We start from the raw sequence: 20226 nt of genomic DNA on the forward strand, positions 1-20226 counted from the left end.
AAGGAAAGAGGCCACAACCCTCTTATATAATGGGTCTTGGCGAGGCAGATCCTTCATCACTGGATACAGTGTAAACTTGGGGAGATCTGCCAGCCTTTTTACATCTTTAACATTTACAGGTAGGTCTCCTGCGACTCCCACTGTAAACTTCATATTAGATCAAGTTTGATTTATGTCATAATGCACTAACCCGACATAGCGTTTAGCATCAGTGGTTGTAGGAGTCATCTCTTTTTGTCTTGATCTCCATGTCCTGTTAGCACAAGCATACTACAGTAGGGTCTTCATTAGCTTCCAATGCTGGCCCTAACCTATCCCAGTCTGTTGTGTAGAGCAGTGTTTCTCAACTTCAGTCATCAAGGCGCCCCAATAGGTCATGTTTTCAGGCTTCCCATTATTTTGCATAGGTGATTTGATCAGTTTCACTGCTTTAGTAATTACCACAGCCATTTAATCTGAGGGTAATGCTAAAAACTTAACCTGTTGGGGCACCTTGAGGACTTGTGCTGAGAAACACTGGTGTAGAGGATTACATATAAAGTAGTTGTAAACCTCAGTGATACTAAAAATATTTTTGAATAAATGTAAGCCTTAACTTCCACAACTGGAATTGCTGATCGGGAGGGAGCCCGTCCCGGCTCCTGAGATCCGTACGAAGGAAGATGTCCCCACACATCCATGTCATCCCAAGGTATTATAGTAAGTGGCAACCGCAGCCTGGACTTGGGCCAGGTCATGCCCCCAACACTTTTCTCTGCCCCTAGAAGATTAGTCATGGGGGTGATTAGCTTCCAGTGCTGGCCCTACCTATCCCAGACTGTTGTGTAGAGGATTACATTTAAAGTAGTTGTAAACCTCAGTGATACTAAACAGTCTAAGGAATCCATGTGTAGGTTTTTTAAAATAAAACTTGCCTCATACATTTTTGGCTGCTCGAGTGCAGCTCATGTGACCCCTGTTAAATCCCAAGCGATTCACGGACCTGCTGGTGGGCGTGTATAGAGTGACTGACAGTGGCTTCCCCTGTCCTCTTTGTGATGTCAGAGGTGTCTGCCCCGCTCTATACACGTCCACCAGCAGGTACGTGAACCGCTGGAGAATAAACAGCAATCAAGTGACCTGCTGGTGGGCATGTTATGAAGCGTGGGGCACACACGTCTGATAGGTCTGAGAGGCAGCCTTACAAAGAGGAGAGGAGGAACAGCTGGAGGGGAAGCCACTGCCAATTAACCACGTGTGCTCAACTTGTGGCTCTCCAGCTGTTGCGGAACTACAAGTCCCATGAGGCAATGCAAGGTTAACCGTTACAAGCATGACCCCCAAAGGCAGAGCCATGATGGGAATTTTAGTTCCGCAACAGCTGGAGGGCTACAGGTTGAGCACCCCTGGTTTACACTAACTCCAGAAGATACAGGCACGCTGTGACACTGCACAGTGTGTTTGTATCTAAGTGCGGGATAACAGAGGACATAAACTGACCACGATAACATGGAGGAGCTGCCATGTTTAGTACAGTCAGTTTACGATAAGTAGGAGGGGCACAGGAAGGATCAACCAGGTATTAGAGAAATCATCCTACATAAGTTGTAGCTGTGTATATGCAGCCATTTCTTCTGTAGAAGAAAACACAGAAGAAAGAGCTAAAGAGAAATCCTAGCACCTGGGGGCAGGGATCAAGTACACAGTATAGAAGGATGAGCTTCTTTCATATTTCATGTCTGAGGTTTACAGACACTTTAAAATATATTTTATAGTGTTTTACTGGCGTTTATATGTACCTGAAGTTCAGCTTTTGGCTAGGTTCGCACTAACCTGTGCTCTGGCAAATGGATCCACAGCAGATATTATTTCAGAGTCTAGTTAAGAAGCCACTGTCAGACATTCAAGAGGTGATTCTGCTGCCTCCTGAATGCATACTTTTTGCTAAATGTTAGTTTATAACAGGGCTAATACTCTGCACATATGCAAGTCAAGCATTTGGCCCGCGGTTACAGCACTGCCCCATCAACTTGAAAGGCAGAGTTTGACAGGTGGTTCCACCTATCAACCCAGCATGCCATATAATAATTTACCTCAGCTGTGACACAAAAAATTGTGGCATGTGAACTGCATACGATTGTACTTTACAAACTAGGTGGGTGGTAAAAACCGCAGTTCAGCCTGTTTTTAGCGCCACAACGTTATCCTTACGGACAGCAAGGAGTGGCTCGACATAATAATGAGGCCAGCTCTAAAACCTCTTGAGCAGAGATAATAGTGACAAGAAAATCACCTTTTGAGTGAGATCAGCGGGTAAGGAACTATGCCTAATGAGTTTGAAGGGAGGATTCAGAAGAAGCTGAGGGTACCAAGTTAAAATCATATGGGATTACCAGAAGGCATCTGGTGGGGAACAGAAGAGACTCCCTGTAGAAAGGCTTTTTACTTATGGCCACATCTGGTTTTCCCCATCGACAGTGTTTTTAAAGATCTCTATGCAGAGACCACTCCCTCGGGACTAGGTGTTGGTGAGCTTAGGATGTCTGCCTGTCAATTGTCCACTTTAGGGACACAGACAGCAAAGAAAACAGGAATATGAATTTGAGAAAGAGGAGAATATTAGATTTGTTTTAATTAAGGCAGCCTGGCTTCTGCTGCCCCCCAGACTGTTTATGCAGGTCACTGCTGTGTCATTGTCCAACTGTCCCGACTGGATGACCTTGCACAATGGGGGGTCCAGTGTTATAGGGGAAAAAAAAAAAAAAATAATCGGATGGCTCTCAGTTCCAGAATGTGGATAAGTCGTTTTAACTCCTGTGAGGACCAGGAACTGGTGTAAATACACTAGGGAACGCTGTATTACTTTATCCACAACATCAGACCTATTAGAGGATCAGGCTTGGTCCATCACGGTAGGCATAACCCTAAGAGGTCTCCAGGGTCTGAGAATCACAAAAGTAGACCATGGCCCTGGACCTCTATAGCATCCTGAGGCTAACTACACATTGCACTACAAGTCAAGATGAACGCCTAATGAAGGATCCAGTGCCCAAAGCAAACACTACAGACCAGCCCCACACAGTGGAGTCTGGGTGCGCCCCCCCCCCCCCCCCAACCCCTTCTGCCAAGGGAGGGGAGGATCAGGAAAAACCCTTAAACACAAGTGCATTTTTTTTTAAGATCGTGCTATACTACAAAAAGGAAAAATAAGTAGTACAACTACTACTCAGTCTGCTATTGAACCTAGAAGCCAGAAGGTCCAGATCTGGTTTTCCCCTCTGACAGGGATCTTGAAAAACCTTTGGGTGAAGAGAATCAATAGGGAATGCCTTGTGAACAACTAAAAGCAATCACAGGGGTTAGCAGCTTGCTGAAGACTTGGGCTGCAGTGGACAAACCAAAATGATGGGCAATAAACTGGTAATATTGTGTGACCACTGCAAAAACGCAGAGCGTGTTAATGCACTGTAAAGATGAGGACATTCAAGTAGACATCCTCAATATCTACAGAGGCCAGAAGGTCTCCCAGATGGAGAGATGTGATGACTTCCTGAAGATTCCATGCTAAATTTTTGCTCTCAAGGAAAGTTTAAGAAATTGAGATATACACTACTGTGCAAAAGTTTTGGGCAGGTGTGAAACAATGCTTTAAATTAAGAATGCTTTCAGAAGTGTTAGTTTATTTTTATCAATTAAAATGGAAAGTAAATGAACAGAAGAGTTATCCAAATCAAATAATCATTTGGTATGATGACCCTTCGCCTTCAAAACAGCACCAATTCTTCTAGGTACAATTGCACACAGTTTTTGAAGGAACTCAGCAGGTAGGTTGTTCCAAACATCTTGGAGAACTAACCCCAGATATTCTGTGGATGTTGGCTACCTCAAATCCTTTTGGTTCTTCATGTAATCCAACACTCCAGGACTCCCTTCTTGTTCTTTACACCGAAGATAGTTCTTTATGATACTGGCTCAATGCTTATGTCGTTGTTCTGCTGCAGAATACATTTTGGACCAATCACATGCCTCCCTGATGGTATGACTTGATGGATAAGTATATGTCTGAGTTTCTCAGCACTGAGGACACCTTAGAACCTGAGTAAATCTCCAACTCCACATGTAGAAACACAGCTCCAAACTTGCAAGGAACCTCCAATATGCTTCACTGTTGCCTGCCGACACATTGTACCACTCTACAGCTCTCTATGAACAAACTGCTTCCTGCTACAGCCAAATATTTCAAATGTTGACTCCAGTCCAGAGCACCTGCATTGTTCTACACCCCAGTTCCTATGTTTTTGTGCATAGAATCGTTTATATTATTTGTTTCCTCATCAAAAGGTATGGCTTTTTGGCTGCAATTCTTCCATGGAGACCACTTGTTGTCAGACTTCTCTGAACAGTAGATGGGTGTACCTGGGTCCCACTGGTTTCCACCCGTTCTGTGCTGATGGCAATGTGGACATTTTCCAATGTCGAAGGGAGGTAAGCATAATGTGGGTTTCACCTGCTGCATTAAGTTTCCTTGGCTGTTGCCAGTTTATATGGTTTTTACAGATACTCTACAACATCCTCCCCTGAAGAAGTGTTTTTACACAGAAACGCGTCGGGCTATAAGGAAGTAGCTATGTGCTCTACTAGGAGAATATCTGGATAGGTCATATTTTCTAAACTTTTAAATTACCAATCAGGCTGCCAGCTGTTATGTAAATCTATCATGCTATATACGATTGCCATGTGTTTACCATGTATACATTTGTGAACATGATGATACTATTTTTATGCATACAAATATGATAACATTTACTCATTGACTTTCTTATACGAATTTTACTATTGCTATGCATTTATATAAGTTTTACTCCAACAATAGAATATGACTACATTTATCTAAATGAGTCAACCATCTCATTTAAAGTCCTAAATTTCCCTTTTTTGTCTTATTGAAACCGGGATGGAGGCACATTACATGTGCCTCTTCTAAAGTCCCAAACTCCCCATTTATACTGCATCTCATCCAGTTTTAAGCCTCATGCACAATACAAGAGGACATGGTGCCATGGAAAAAAGGGCAGATCAATCCCAACAAATATGACAGCTCTCAAGTGCAAACATTGCCCATGGGACTTTAGAGGAATTGCACCACACAAACAAATCAGTACATTCTTATAAAATCCAATTTGTATTCACAAACCTCATTAAAATTATATAAATTGCATAGAACATATCATAAAATGATGAATAGTTGTATGACAGCATAAATGCATATAGGAATAGCCAGTTGATATCCTACAACTTTTGTGAAGAAACGCTTACTTCCTTAGGAGCTAATAAAATAATGGGATATCTGAAGAGAAACCAGCTCATTAATATGTCATAGTCACAATACATACCAATGCAAATATCTGCAAAAAGGAGAAAAAAAAAAAAAAGAAGAAACTTCAAAAAGTAACAATGGGCAATACAAAACAGGACTTATCCACCAATCGTACAACATGTACAGTGGGGAGGGAAAGTATTCAGACCCCCTTAAATTTCACTCTTTTTTTTTATATTGCAGCCTTTGCTAAAATCATTTAAGTTCATTTTTTTCTTCATTAATGTACACACAGCACCCCATATTAACAGAAGAACACAGAATTTTTGATATTTTTGCAGATTTATTAAAAAAGAAAAACTGAAATATCACATGGTCCTAAGTATTCAGACCCTTTGCTGTGACACTCATATTTAACTCAGGTGTCCATTTCTTCTGATCATCCCTGAGATGGTTCTACACCTTCACTTGAGTCCAGCTGTGTTTGATTATACTGATTGGATTGATTAGGAAAGCCACACACCTGTCTATATAAGACCTTACAGCTCACAGTGCATGTCAGAGCAAATGAGAATCACGAGGTCAAAGGAACTGCCTGAAGAGCTGAGAGACAGAATTGTGGCAAGGCACAGATCTGGCCAAGGTTACAAAAAAAATTTCTGCTGCACTTAAGGTTCCTAAGAACACAGTGGCCTCCATAGACGTTTGGGATGACCAGAACCCCTCCTAGAGCTTGCCGTCTGGTCAAACTGAGCTATTGGGGGAGAAGAGCCTTGGTGGGAGAGGTAAAGAAGAATCCAAAGATCACTGTAAAAACAAAAGGAGAGGAGCGCCTCTAAGTAAAAAGGTTTATTGCAATTGACAAGTTAAAAGTATCCACTTACATGTAAAACAATGTTCTGGGTAGGATGATGTATTTCAGAAGAGAGTGGAGGGACGAACGCGGGTTCCCAGGAAAACCCCAAACCTATCCCACAATCCGGCGGAGAGCCGGGACGGAACATGGCCTGTCTTGCAGAGGAGCGGAGCAGCAAACCAAGGAAGCGGCCTGTGACGTCAGTAGCTGGAAACAACACAACGCGTTTGAGCTTGCGCAAGGTCCGTAAAGCGCATGCGCACTCCTTTTTCAAGTGTGTAGTATTTTGCTTCATCATTTCTGAGCGCCAGTGTATTTTTATTTTCCAAAGATCACTGTGGCTGAGCTCCAGAGATGCAGTCGGGAGATGGGAGAAAGTTGTAGAAAGTCAACCATCACTGCAGCCCTCAACCAGTCGGGGCTTTATGGCAGAGTGGCCCAACGGAAGCCTCTCCTCAGTGCAAGACACATGAAAGCCGGCATGGAGTTTGCTAAAAAAAAAAAAAGAAAAACCCCTGAAGGACTCCAAGATGGTGAAAAATAAGATGCTCTGGTCTGATGAGACCAAGATAGAAGTTTTTGGCCTTAATTCTAAGCAGTATGTGTGGAGAAAACCAGGCACTGCTCATCCCCTGTCCAATACAGTCCCAACAGTGAAGCATGGTGGTGGCAGCATGATGCTGTGGGGGTGTTTTTCAGCTGCAGGGACAGGACGACTGGTTGCAATCGAGGAAAAGATGAATGCGGCCAAGTACAGGGATATCCTGGATGAAAACCTTCTCCAGAGTGCTCAGGACCTCAGACTGGGCTGAAGGTTTACCTTCCAACAAGACAATGCACTAAGCACACAGCTAAAATAACAAAGGAGTGACTTCACAACAACTCCGTGACTGTTCTTGAATGGCTCAGCCAGAGCCCCGACTTAAACCCAATTGAGCATCTCTGGAGAGACCTAAAAATGGCTGTCCACCAACGTTTACCATCAAACCTGACAGAACTGGAGAGGCTCTGCAAGGAGGAATGGCAGAGGATCCCTAAATCCAGGTGTGAAAAACTTGTTGCGCCTTTCCCAAAAAGACTCATGGCTGTATTAGATCAAAAGGGTCTGAATACTTAGGACCATGTCATATGTCAGTTTTTCTTTTTTAATAAATCTGCAAAAATGTCAACAATTCTGTGTTTTTCTGTCAATATGGGGTGCTGTGTGTACATTAATGAAGAAAAAAAAAATGAACTTAAATGATTTTAGCAAATGGCTGCAATATAACAAAAAGAGAAAAATTTAAGGGGGTGTGAATACTTTCCGTCCCCACTGTATAAAAAGGCATTAATCCCCAAACAATGGGGGTCAAAGAAGGTACCGACAATTATTATTATTATACAGGATTTATATAGCGCCAACAGTTTATGCAGCACTTTACAACATTAGGGAGGACAGTACAAGTACAATACAATTCAATACAGGAGGAATCAGAGGGCCCTGCTAGTTAGAGCTTACAATCTAGGAGGGAGTGTCAAGTTATACAAAATGGTAATAACTGTGGGGGATGAGCTAATGGAGAAAATAGTGCAGTTGTTAGATGGAGGCAGGATAGGCTTCTCTGAAGAGGAAAGTTTTCAGGGATACCCTAAAAGTGGATAAATTTGGAGCCAGTCTGACAGATTGGGGTAGGGAATTCCAGAGGATGGGCGAGGCTCGGGAGAAGTCCTGGAGGCAGATATGGGAGGAGGTGATGAGGGAGCTAGAGAGCAGGAGGTCCTGGGAGGAATGGAGAGGGCGATTAGGTTGGTATTTTGAGACTAGGCTAGTGATGTAGCTGGGGGCAGAGTTGTGGATGGCTTTGTAACTTGTTAGTATTTTGAATTTAATTTGTTGGGCGGGTGGCAGCCAATGGAGGGATTGGCAGAGAGGGGTAGCAGACACTGAGCGGTTTGTAAGGTGGATGAGTCTGGCAGCAGCATTCATGATGGACAGAAGGGGGGATAGTCTATTTAAAGGTAAGCCAATGAGGAGGGAGTTGCAGTAGTCGAGGCGAGAGATAACCAGGGAGTGAATCAGGAGCTTTGTGGTCTCATTGGTTAGAAAGGGACGTAGTTTAGAGATGTTGCGGAAGTTGAGGCGGCAAGCTTTGGAAAGGTATTGGATGTGGGGCCGAAAGGAGAGTTCAGAATCCAGGATAACACCTAGTACCCTGACATATGGGGACGGGTGGATAGTTGTGCCATTGCTCTTGACAGACAAGTCAGGGGAAGAGGCACGTGGGGGAGGAAATATAAGCTCGGTTTTGGACAAGTTGAGTTTAAGGAGTGGTGTGACATCCATACAGATATGTCAGTTAGTAAGTTAGTGATGCATGAGGAGACTGATGGAGTGAGTTGGGGGGTGGAGAGATAGATTTGTGTGTAGTCAGCGTAGAAATTATATTGAAAGCCGTGAGAGGCTATCAGCTGACCCAGGGAAGAGGTGTAGATTGAAAATAAAAGAGGTCCAAGAACAGAACCTTGGGGGACCCCAACAGAGAAGGGAAGAGGAGTGGAGGAAGTAGAATTGTAAGTGACACTGAAGGTGCGTTGGGATAGGTAGGTTGAGAGCCACTGAAGAGCGCAGTCACGGAGACCGAGGGAGTAAAGTTTTTTGAGGAGGAGGGGGTGGTCAAAGGCAGCTGAAAGATCCAGAAGTAGGAGTACAGAATAGTGTCCGTTGGTTTCTGCAGTTAGTAGGTCATTTGTGAGTTTTAAAAGAGCAGTTTCTGTTCTTGAGTGTTGAGGGGGAAATCCATATTGAAGGGGATCAAGAAGGTTGTTTTTAATGAGGTGGTCACTCAGTTGGTTGTAAACCAGGCGTTCAAGGAGTTTAGAGGAAAAGGGGAGCAAGGAGATAGGGCGTAGGTTGTTAAGATTGGTAGGGTCCAAGGATGGCTTTTTAAGTATGGGAGTGACCAGTGCATGTTTTAGAGCATTGGGGAAGATGCCAGAGGTGAGGGAGAGATTGAAGATATGGGTTAGAGTGTGTAGGATGGAGTCAGACGACAACCGTAGCATATGAGAGGGAGAGACAATGAATGAGTGGCTTAGGGAGGTAGATAAGATCAGGCTAATGGAAGACGTAATTCATTTGCAAAATGACTCCGAATTAAAATTCGCTAATATTTGGAAGGGATGGTTGGAATTTAAACAATCTCCGGTATACGTGAGCTATATGGGAAGTGAGGATAGTAGTTAGAGGTTCTGCACCTGGCCCCTCCCCTTTCTTCGGGGGAGGGAGTCCCCCCCTTTTTTTCCTCCTTTCTCTTTTGATCCCTCACGAAGAGCGCACGTTATTAAGGGTATATAGTGGTGGTTGAGAGATAGGACTCTGATAAATACTAAGAGGAAAAGGGTATGGGAGGATCACAGATTCACTTATGTATATATCTAATTGAGACATTTGCCAAGAGCATTCAATACATTTGGAAGGAGTTGGGGAGTGCATTTGTGAAACTAATAATTTGATTTGAGTAAAATAGAGTGTAGAATGGATAGGCACTTCACGATACGGAATGAGGAGATTGGGGGGGTGGGGTGAGGTTGTATATATATATAATAAATTTAAAAGAAAGGAGAGGAGTGGAGGGAGGGGAGAGAGGAAGGAGGGTTTAAGAGGGGTAAGGAGGGGAGATACATTAAGAGGGGAGGAAAGGAGAAGGGGATCAGGAACAAAGGGTGCAGTACCTCTATTTTTTTGCTTAAAAAATGGATTATGAATTTTTAGAAATATGGCCATTCAAGATGCGATGTTAAAGGATAGATCCATTTTTCTTTGTTTTGTACTTGTGTATGTATTTTATTAAATAATGTATAAAAAATATCTATATATCAAGTCCTCCTTCGGCAAAAGAAATGTAGTGCAATGGGGAAGCACCATGAGGAAAGTCTTGTCCAGAAGCTGTGGAAAGGGCAGGAGAGCACCAGACAAATCACACAACAGGGCTCACAAAACAGGGTGACCCCACAAATAGTGGGCAACTACAATAAAATATTGCAGATATGCCATTAAATGTTATTCCCCCCTGAAGAAGTGAACGTTGCTTCACGAAATGTGTTGAGTTGTAGGATATCCACTGGCTGTTCCTATATGCACATATGGTATCATACAATTGTTCATCACTTTACGATATGTTCTATGCAATTTTAATATGATTTTATTAGGTATAAAAACTAGATTTTGTTTTAAGAATGCTTTTGTGTGATGCAACTACTCTAAAGTCCCCTTGGGCAAGGTTTGCACTTGCGAGTTCCAAGTTTTAAGCCTCCTTCACAGCTGTTTCTGTTAAGTACTGTTTCAACTAGAGCTGCACGATTCTGGCTAAAATGAGAATCACGATTTTTTTGCTTAGAAGATCACGATTATCTCACAATTCTCATAGCGCAACATCATCTTTCACATTATACAAAAAAATTGAAGACCGCGCAAACACAGTGTGACATAAAATATTGCAACAACCACCTGACAGCCACAAGCATGACACCCAGAGGCAGAGGCAAAACTTGCAGCTTTGCAACAGCTGGAGGTCCGCTAATTGCATATCCCTGCTCTAGGGTCTCTGCTATAAAAAAAATTATATATATATATATATATATATATATATATATATAGTTTGGAGGTTCTAAGTAATATTCTAGAAGAAAATACTGACTAACTTGTAAGCAACAAGTGTCTGAGAAAAAGTTTAGTCTTTAAGTGGTTATGCTGACCTAATTTACAGATCGAAATTCATTCCTTTGATCTAAAAGAAATAAAAGATACTTTGATTATAGTCATCTCCCAGTGCGGACAATGTTAACAAACATTTGCCGCTTTTTTTTTTTGACAACTCTGAGTGAACAGAGAACATCTCTGCACTTACATGAATTATGGAAATGCTGCATAGGAATCGTGAGGGAGGTTGAATCAAGATGTTTTAACAATTAATCGTGCACCTCTAGTTTCAACCTACATAGGAAATTGATGATTAGCATTTGCTTGGTATAACTGGTTAATCATACACCTTACTCTAAACCTACAAAATCACTGACTTTGTACAAGTTCACAAAGTGTGCGAGTGCAAGAATTGATGCTGGTTAGAAGCCAAAGGGTAGTCATACCAAAAATTGATTTGATTTTTCTTCTGTTCGCTCACCTTGAATTTTGCACATTGATACAAATTATTTAGAAAAATAAATTTTTTTTAAAGCATTCATACTTTACAGCATTTCTTCACACCTGCCTAAAACTTTTGCACAGTACTGTAGTATATGGGGCGAATGACCCCTTCTCTCACAAAGGTAAACAAATCTGAATAGAAATTATGGAATCTTTCCATTTCTGGAACAAAGTTTATGACCCATTGACAGAGGAGCTTTGACAGAGCAATGTGAAAGTCTGCTAGTCTTTGCTGGAATGTTGTTAGGTCTGACAAATTCAAACAAGGAGGAGATAAGAGTTTTAAATTCTAGCTTGTAACCCCAAAGGTACCAATATTCTGGACCCAAGCATCCTGGGACCTGGTGGACATACATCCCCTGATTGCAAGGAGGACTTGTTTGTTAGTTTGGGAGTCCAGGGCTAAAGCTGGCCATACACCTATAGATTATCTGCAGATTTTCTATGGTTAGATGGAAAAAGTGCAACAGATTTCTCCATGTTCGCTAAACTGTGTGGATGGAGGAATCTCCCACTTTTTCCATCTAACCATAGAAAATCTGCAGATAATCTATAGGTGTATGGCCAGCTTAAGGGTGGAACTGAGTCCCAGGCTTGGCCTTGGAGACCTGAAAAAAAATGAAACTTTTTTTTAGCTCCAAAGTAGAGCGTTCCCAGATTGAGGCTTGGCTTTCTTTTGATAGGGCAAAGAAGTACCCTTTCCTTCTGGGATGTCCTTGATAAATTTGTCTAGGGATACACCTAAGAGGAGTTCCCCAATGAAGGGCATATACAATAAAAGTATTTATTGCACTAATGCTCCACAGACCAATATTTGAGCCAAAGGGTCCTTAGCATGTGCACCAACAGGAGACCCATTCTGTAAACTAGGAGCATATTATCCACTAGCCCATAAGGCCACAGGCTTGAGCTCCAGTTGTTGGACTGTAGGAATCATTAGGCTAGCAGTAGCATCACTAGAAATATGCTTGGACCAATATCCTTGGACGTCCAAGATGTTTCAGATGGACATGGCAGCAATGGCAGGTTGAAGAGCAGGGTATGCAAGTGAAAAGAAGGCCTTGGAAAGGGCTTCTAGCCTTTAAACACCGGGATGTCCTCTACAAGAAGTCAGATTCTTGTGAAGACAGTAAATGGCTGGATCCACTACAGGGATTAACCTTCTTTAATAGGAAATAGAGTTTGGGAGGAGTGAACACTTTGTTTGGATCAGGCCAAGCACTATTCAAAATATGTTGCACAAGGTGAGTGCACTGGGAAAGTTAGCAGGCTGGGTACTCTAGAGACAGCTGATGCATGTGGCTCCTGGTCCATACATCTGCTGACCATATCAATATAGACTGAAATGGTATTTCTACAATTAGGAGTTAAGTCAGCAGACAGTTTCCTCATGCAAGTCATCCAATAGGGATATAGTACATTCCACATCCTCCTCAGCCGCTTGTGCAGAGGCAGTCGCAGCAACAGATAAATAGAGGGCAGGAGATGCTGCCAGTGTCCTCTGCATTCTGAGCCAGCCAACACGACAAACTTTCCCAATAAACTCAGACATAGGAGGGAAGCCATGCCTGAAACAGTTAAAGAACACTCCAAGGAGTGTTCTGACTCAAGCAGGAAACCGTGGTCTGGGCCCCAGATCATAATGGTCAGTGATGATGAGAGATACCTTCCAGCTGCGCTATAGTGTTCTGACATTGGGAGGTTTCCCTGCCGTCAGAACACAATGATCACTGCCAGCAGCTACAGCTGCCGGCAGGGACCACAAGGAAAAAAAAAAGCAACAGACAGGCTGGTTGTACTGAAATCGATCAGAGGAATTGACTTTAGTACAACCAGCCTGCCCATAGATGGATCGAAATTTGGTAGGTTCCTGCTGAAATGGCTGAATTTCAATCCGTAAGTGGGCTTAGGGTGCATTAAGGCCTCACCCTGCAGATGAACTGTGCTTCTTTACCCCACCAATCATTTTCTCTCTTCATTAAGCCTCTCTGTATTCATTTGACTGTTTCTACTGCCTGCAATTACTATTTTACAAAATATTTTATACTGGTGGCGTAAGAAACAGCAGAAAAGATTGGCAAGGATACTACATATTTTTATTTATTGCAAATACGAAAACCGCTTACAAGATTCCCTGGAAATCAATTCTAATCCACCAATTAAATGTCAACAGCGAGAGCCCCAGTGCGTTAAAGCTAGAGGACAATAAACATTGTCTGTTCCAAGAAAAAGGAAGTACATGTGTAATTGCTAACAAGTGTAATCTGACAGGATGCTAAGGACAAGAAAAATTCTTATTTTTTTTTTTTTTATGAAGTCTGACCTTAGGGTGTGCGTTTCCCATGAATCTAAAAGCATTATACCGTGTGGTATGCAACATATAGAAGATCTGCATAGCTTGTTGATTATTCCATTCATTTTATTTTTCATCACAAAAATAAAAAAACGTAAGAAGTGTATAGTGACAGCAGCTATGTAATTTAATTACAGAAGTCTCCTAATTTCTCATTAGGAGAGCTCTGTTGGGGAAGGAGTTAAGCAGATTTCCCTCCTTTTACTTAACACCAAAATGTGTAGGGTTTAGGCTGCTCAATGAAACTTGGATGTGCAGTGGATGGTTTTCGCAATGTGAAATAAAAGTGGTGGGAGTGTGAGGTCAGAGGGGTACCAAAAACAAGGAAAATCTGTAATCATTCACAAGTGGTAAGCCACTGGGCTTACAACCAGCTTTGGAAATGTTTTTTTGAAAAGCATAATAAGCTTAGTTGAGGCCAAGCAAAGCTAAGGCCTCTAACACTCAGACAGACGCCATCACAAAGAAATCATAACACCATATAATACAGACTCAAGGACCCGAATAGAAAGCCTCGCCTCGTATGAGCTCGGCTACATTTCAACAGATGACATAGACCCTTGTTTACCAAGGAATTTCCTAGAGATTCAACATTATTGAAAAACTAGAGCTGGACAGGGATTAACTCCTGTTGTAATAGAGACTATATTATTTGTATTAAAGAAAGTACTTTGTGCCAAACATTACTGCGTAAATTAGCAGCAATGAAAAATCAAGAGTATGTATCAAATTTGCATTTAGAGAAAAAATAATAAAGGCATGCGCACAATGGGCAGTTTAATGAGAGTGATAGGTGTTCTGTAAATTTTTCCCTTAGAAAAGCAAATATAAATTATAAACATCTCTGAAGAAATAACATTTAGTTGCCAATAACGATGTAAACTACTTTACTCTTAAATGACTGTTCCTGAGTTAAAGCTATCAATAACAGAGCTCCATGTGAAAAAAGTAAGTGATTACTTAACTCTCCAGTTACCGGCATCACCCAACTCCATTTCACTGCTCTCAGTGGGTTCTTCCTTTAATTGTCATGTCCTTACTATGTCTTGTAGTGAAGTAAGGGCAAGCGGGAAGTGCAGTAGCTTATTTGTACAGGGAGCTCATTTTCTAGCAACTTTAATTTGATGACCTTGCTTTACATAACCATTAGTGGCCTGGTGCAAACTATACATATAATTTTATGAATACCCATTCACTGACTTGCATATGCACCATTTAAAATTATATATATATATATATATATATATATATATATATATATATATATATATATATTACCCTGTTTCCCCAAAAGTAAGACCTAGCATGATTGTCGGTGATGGCTGCAATATAAGCCCTACCCCCCAAATAAGCCCTTGTAGCTCTTATTTTCAGGGTAGGGCTTATTTTTGGGGAAACAGGGTAGGGCTTATTTGGGGAGTAGGGCTTATATTGCAGCCATCACTGACAATCATGCTAGGTCTTATTTTCGGGGAAACAGGGTAAGTTTTCCTCTAACATCCTGTTGGGTTTCTGGGACAGAAAGTAAAAAAGAAATTTCCCCAATGGCATACAGTCGGCATAATGTAAACTGGCAGGGGTTTTAACCAATTCCAACAAAAAACATTTTTCACTATACATACACTTTAACAGTTGTTTCTGCAGCTATATATATATATATATATATATATATATAAAAATAGTATATAATAGCACAAAGTGCAACCACTTGAAAGAATCGTATAACCCCAGGAATGAGAGCCATCAATGGACTGCAACTTTATAAAAGTGATTCACCCTCTCTTTGTGTCCCGTGTAACATGATCATTAAAAGTGATCATAAAAGAAAATCTAAAATTTTGGGTTGTCCCTAGAAAAACAGAAGGGAAACCTTACAATAGGTACGCTAGTTCTGGTGACCTGGGTGTCCCCAAGGGATTCCCTTAAAGCGTTAGTAAAGTGTGATAAGAAAAAAAAAAAAAAAAAAAACCAAGATGGTCCCCCAGCAGGCTCAAGTCATAATGTGCTGGTATGCACTGCATATTAGCACATGACTGACTTGCCTAGAAAAAAAAACAAAAAACCCCAAACCTTCCAGCGGCACTCTGTCACCACTGACAGGGTTTCTATCCTCAGCCATTATACTTTCCAGGTTAGCGGGATCCAGCCTCTTAAATGGCCGAGCCACAATTAAGTCACTTCTGAGCAATGCGTGTGGGCTTTACGGTTGTGGCGCAGCTCTCTCAATATATGGCATGCGCCAGTGACGTTACTGGCTGTTACACATGTAAATATCTCCTAAACGGTGCACATTTAGGAGATATTCACTGTACCTACAGGTAAGCCTTATTGCCTTATAAGCCTTATACAAGATAAAAGCGGAGTTTAATTATGCTTTAATTCGTAGGAATTTCTTCTCATAACCCGTTTTGGCTATGGGACGGGAAGTGAGGCTCAGAGGGCAAAAAAATAAATTTACAATAGTTAGGACTAGAGATGGGAAGGCCAGAAAAAAAGAAACCCAAAAAAACTGAATTTTTTTTTGCTTTTTTCAGAAAGAATTAGAAAAAAATAAGGTAGTGTGGAATATGTTCTTTTACAATGATAAATACTACATCTATGTCATGGTATTCAAACAATACAACATGAAGACCTTAATGACAGATTTCTGAGACTTGTATTGTAAAGCCTTAAATTATTGCAAGTTCTTTCAGCTGAAGATAAGCAAATCATGGAATACAATTCACAAAACACTGTACTTCTCAATGCAGCTCTCAAACAAGAGAAATATGCAAATCTGTCACTAGGGGGCACTGTAGAGAAAAAGCTCCAGTTAAGTTTGCTTGTGGTATGGGCTTGATCTTGTATCTCCTAGAGTTGGGTGATTGTTGGGATACAGTAGATGATAGTTTCTGTTTCATCAGGCCATAATTGTGTAAGAGGGTAAATTTGACTGAAAAATTAGTTTATGTTTATAACCTATACATGATTCCTATTAGTGTTCATCATCACATCATGTTTAGAGCAATTTCTCCTGAGAGCAAAGCTGCAATTTTCAACTATTGTGAGAAGAAATATTATTTTCCAAATGCTATAAGGATGACAAAGCATGCCAGAGGTGCCCAAAAGACATTAAAAATGGAATGAAATGATGAGGACCATAATGAAAGTGCGAGTAGCTTTTCCTCTCATTCCAGAAACACTTTCTGCTGCTTCTGAATCATCACAAATTATTTCTTCACCAGCAGCATCTTCAAGTAGGGAAGGTTTCCAAACCTCCCAAAAATACCTTCATTAATACATGAAATGACACCTGTATAATTGAAATGTTCTTATACGCATACAGTCCTTGTTATTTCATTTGTAAACGATACAATTTTTAAAAACGAGCTTAGTTTACTGTTTAAGCTGTACTTTTATGTACGCTGCATTTCACCTTCCGGGTTAATTTATTTCTGGGAACCCCCCAGCCTCAAAATTTACAGAAATTTTACATCTCTAGTTATGATCTTCCTTTACCCCATCTATAATGAAAAAAAAAAAAAAGTTTGCCTATAGTTCTACTTTAACCCTTTGGCGCCAGCCCTTTAAGGGGTTTTAGATGCTGGGAGGCAGGGTTTATGGTCATGTGACCACTGTGATTGGCTGTCACATGATTGGGAGCTTTCTGTTGGCCGTCTAACTGTGCTGGGACGCACTCAGGACGCGTGCTTTTGGCGCAGCTGTTTTTGCAATACTGCACCCAAATAAGCAGTGCTGTCAGCGCCAAGAGATTAATACATAGGCTGGTTATAACATGTTGGAGAGCTAGGTAAGGCTGTACACTAGGATGTTGCTTTTCCTGTACCTTACAAAAACTGAAAAACAGGGGGAGATCTTGGAATACTTTTATTTTTTTAGAAAATTTTTGTATTAGGTTAAGGACTGCTTTAAAATACCTGCATTGTACAAGACAACATCGTGGACCAGTATTCATCTTCTGTTCAAAGTACCACAGGGAAGTCTGCTTTTGAGCTGTACAACAAAGCACAGAGCTCTAATTTACAGAGCCCCATGCATAAATACCAACAACTTGACCAGTCAGGGGACAAAGCAAAACATCACATTTGAGACTTACTTCTGATCTTAATGTTGCTTTCATACAGGCCTGGCAGATTGGCCCACTGCGAGAAAAGTTTAAGGGAATGCGACGTGTCCGGTTCTGGCAGGTCTGCTCTTCACATACTAGCCAGCCCTGAAAATAATCCAAATGCAAAAATATTACACTGCAGTTCAGTATTCATCAGGAACCAGATTTGAATATATTGTGCAACACTAAACATTAATGGCAAAAGCAGTTAACCTATATCATGCACCTACAGGTAATTTCAAATTCTTTAAAGGGGACTATTTATAGAGGTTTTTACACAATTCTCAGTTTTCTCCAAAGACTCACATTTTTTTAATTGGATTTAATTGAAAAAAAAAAATGTGGTAATACTTAGAGAAAGCTGTGTGGAAAACATATAACTAGACCCCATAGGGACAGGATTAAGGCCTGGTTCACACCTATGCATTTTTTAGGGCGTTTTTAGTTTTGCAGAAACACACTACAGTCCATATAACATGCTTTCCTATGGATGTAGTTCACATCTGTGCATTTCATGGAAAGGGCCAGGAACGTTTTTCTGGTTTTTGGTTCCATAGACTTCAATGGATGAAAAGCATGTATTGAAAAACGTAACATGCAACTGCAATATGCAAACTGCAACCTGCGCAAGTGTGAATCAGGCCTAAAACAGTATCCAGCCTCTATGGCCTTGGAGGACCAGAGCAACATCATGTCATCACTTTTGGTCCAGAGTGGAAGTAAACATTTTATTTAAATCAAAGCAAAAGATCAAAAACTTTTTAGCTCTTTTGCTTTTAAAGCTAAAGGAGAGATTTTAGGTCTTTTTGACCCCGGATCTCTTCATAAAGAGAACCTGTCATCCTTATTTCTATTACAAGGGATGTTTACATAAGAACACTAGAAGCGGGCTATATGGGAAAAAAATATATAAAGATCTTAGGAGGAGCCAATGTACTAACTATCCAATGTTAAATCTTCTCCGGTGAGCTATTGTGTTCTGACAGGGGCACTAACCCCCCCCACCAGAACAAACGGTCATGGCCCTTCGGCCGACTTCTGTTGGACCAGCTACTATACACAGAGGCTGAATGTTGGCCAGTTTCTATTGAACTGGCTGATGCCGCCCTGTATTCAGCCTGTGTGTACAGCCCTTAAGGGGGTTTGTTATCTAGCACTCATGGTATCTCCACATAGAAAACTTTAATGAGAGAAATATGCAGGCTGCTCACTTTAATTCCAAGCAAAGCTTCTATCAGATGTCTGCAGTTATAGAATTGCATGCAAACAAACCTTTAACCACCCTGGCCTGAGCCAGTGATGGCAACTATTAAAAGAACATGGAAAAGAAAGACAGAGGGAACAGCCTTTATTTTCAAAATTGCCTAGTAACCCCAGGATCTATTAACATAAAAATAATTTGTTCCCTTTTCTGTACTGCTCAGGGATCAGAAGCATATAAATTACTTGGTACTTCTGCATACAAGAAGCACATGACACTTCTCTTTATGGTGACAACTCTAGTGCTTGGTGATTGGCACAGCACTGTCACAAGGGGGACAAGAAACCACCTTTAGCCCTGTATAAGCTCCAACTGGAGTGACTCCATACATAGGTAGCTGAATGGAGAAAGACGTAAAATGAGAGTATGTGCTGCTGAGGAGGGAGGCATTAAAGCAAACTCATTGCATGGGTTTGCTTAAAGGTCAAATGCAATTTGCAAACAATTTTCAATGACATTATCAGTATAACTGTATTTTAGTATCATACCAGGCTTATCAAGAGAAAAAACAATTCACTACTGCTTTAATGTTTAATAAAAAAAAAATGTATAAGATTGTACGACTACTACTGCAATCACCTAAGTTTCATGTAACCGTATCACTATTTTGGCCGCTAGGCCTGCATTTTCTGTATTATTGATAATTTTTTGTTTTTTATTGTATTAAGAAAACGTTTCAATTACGTTCCTGTAAACTAAAAAAAAAAAATGAACTAAATAATGTTTATTGGACCACATAAAGACCAAAGCAACAACACAGCAAAAAAAAAAATGATGCGCTAGTAAAAAATGTACAGTAACCCATGCTGAAAATTCAGGAAAAAAAAAAAATCAGCAATGATGCATGGGCAAAAATACTGCCACCGCACCTGCGTTCTAATACAAACAGCAACTATATCTCAGGTAAACAGGCTGACACACTCATCATTTGTATGGAAGACATAATGTAATTTGCAGCCACTTCCTTACAGTTATAATTACCATTAAAAGAGGTCTCTATGTTTATCACATTTCTATTCAGTCTCTATTTAGGTATGTTTGCACTTCATATCTAGCAATCTCACTTCACAAATGACAATAACTAGCATTATCATTAGTGGAAATGAAAATTAAATACAAAATCACATCATAGGTTCTTGCATTGGACATACTGAAAATCAGTCCTGGTGA

The 20226-nt window shown here is 40.9% G+C and overlaps 1 protein-coding gene across 2 annotated transcripts in view; it reads right to left on the reverse strand.

Moving 5' to 3' along the window:
* Positions 1 to 20226, reverse strand: part of POLA1 (DNA polymerase alpha 1, catalytic subunit) — a 717861-nt gene that overhangs the window by 143076 nt on the left and 554559 nt on the right. For both annotated transcript variants that reach the window (XM_073616430.1, XM_073616431.1), the window contains exon 35: positions 17784 to 17900. In XM_073616430.1, coding sequence (XP_073472531.1) covers positions 17784 to 17900 — 117 coding nt within the window. The remainder of the gene's footprint in view (positions 1 to 17783; positions 17901 to 20226) is intronic.

The sequence above is a fragment of the Aquarana catesbeiana genome, linkage group LG02, assembly GCF_042186555.1.
Source record: "Aquarana catesbeiana isolate 2022-GZ linkage group LG02, ASM4218655v1, whole genome shotgun sequence".
NCBI lineage: Eukaryota > Metazoa > Chordata > Amphibia > Anura > Ranidae > Aquarana > Aquarana catesbeiana.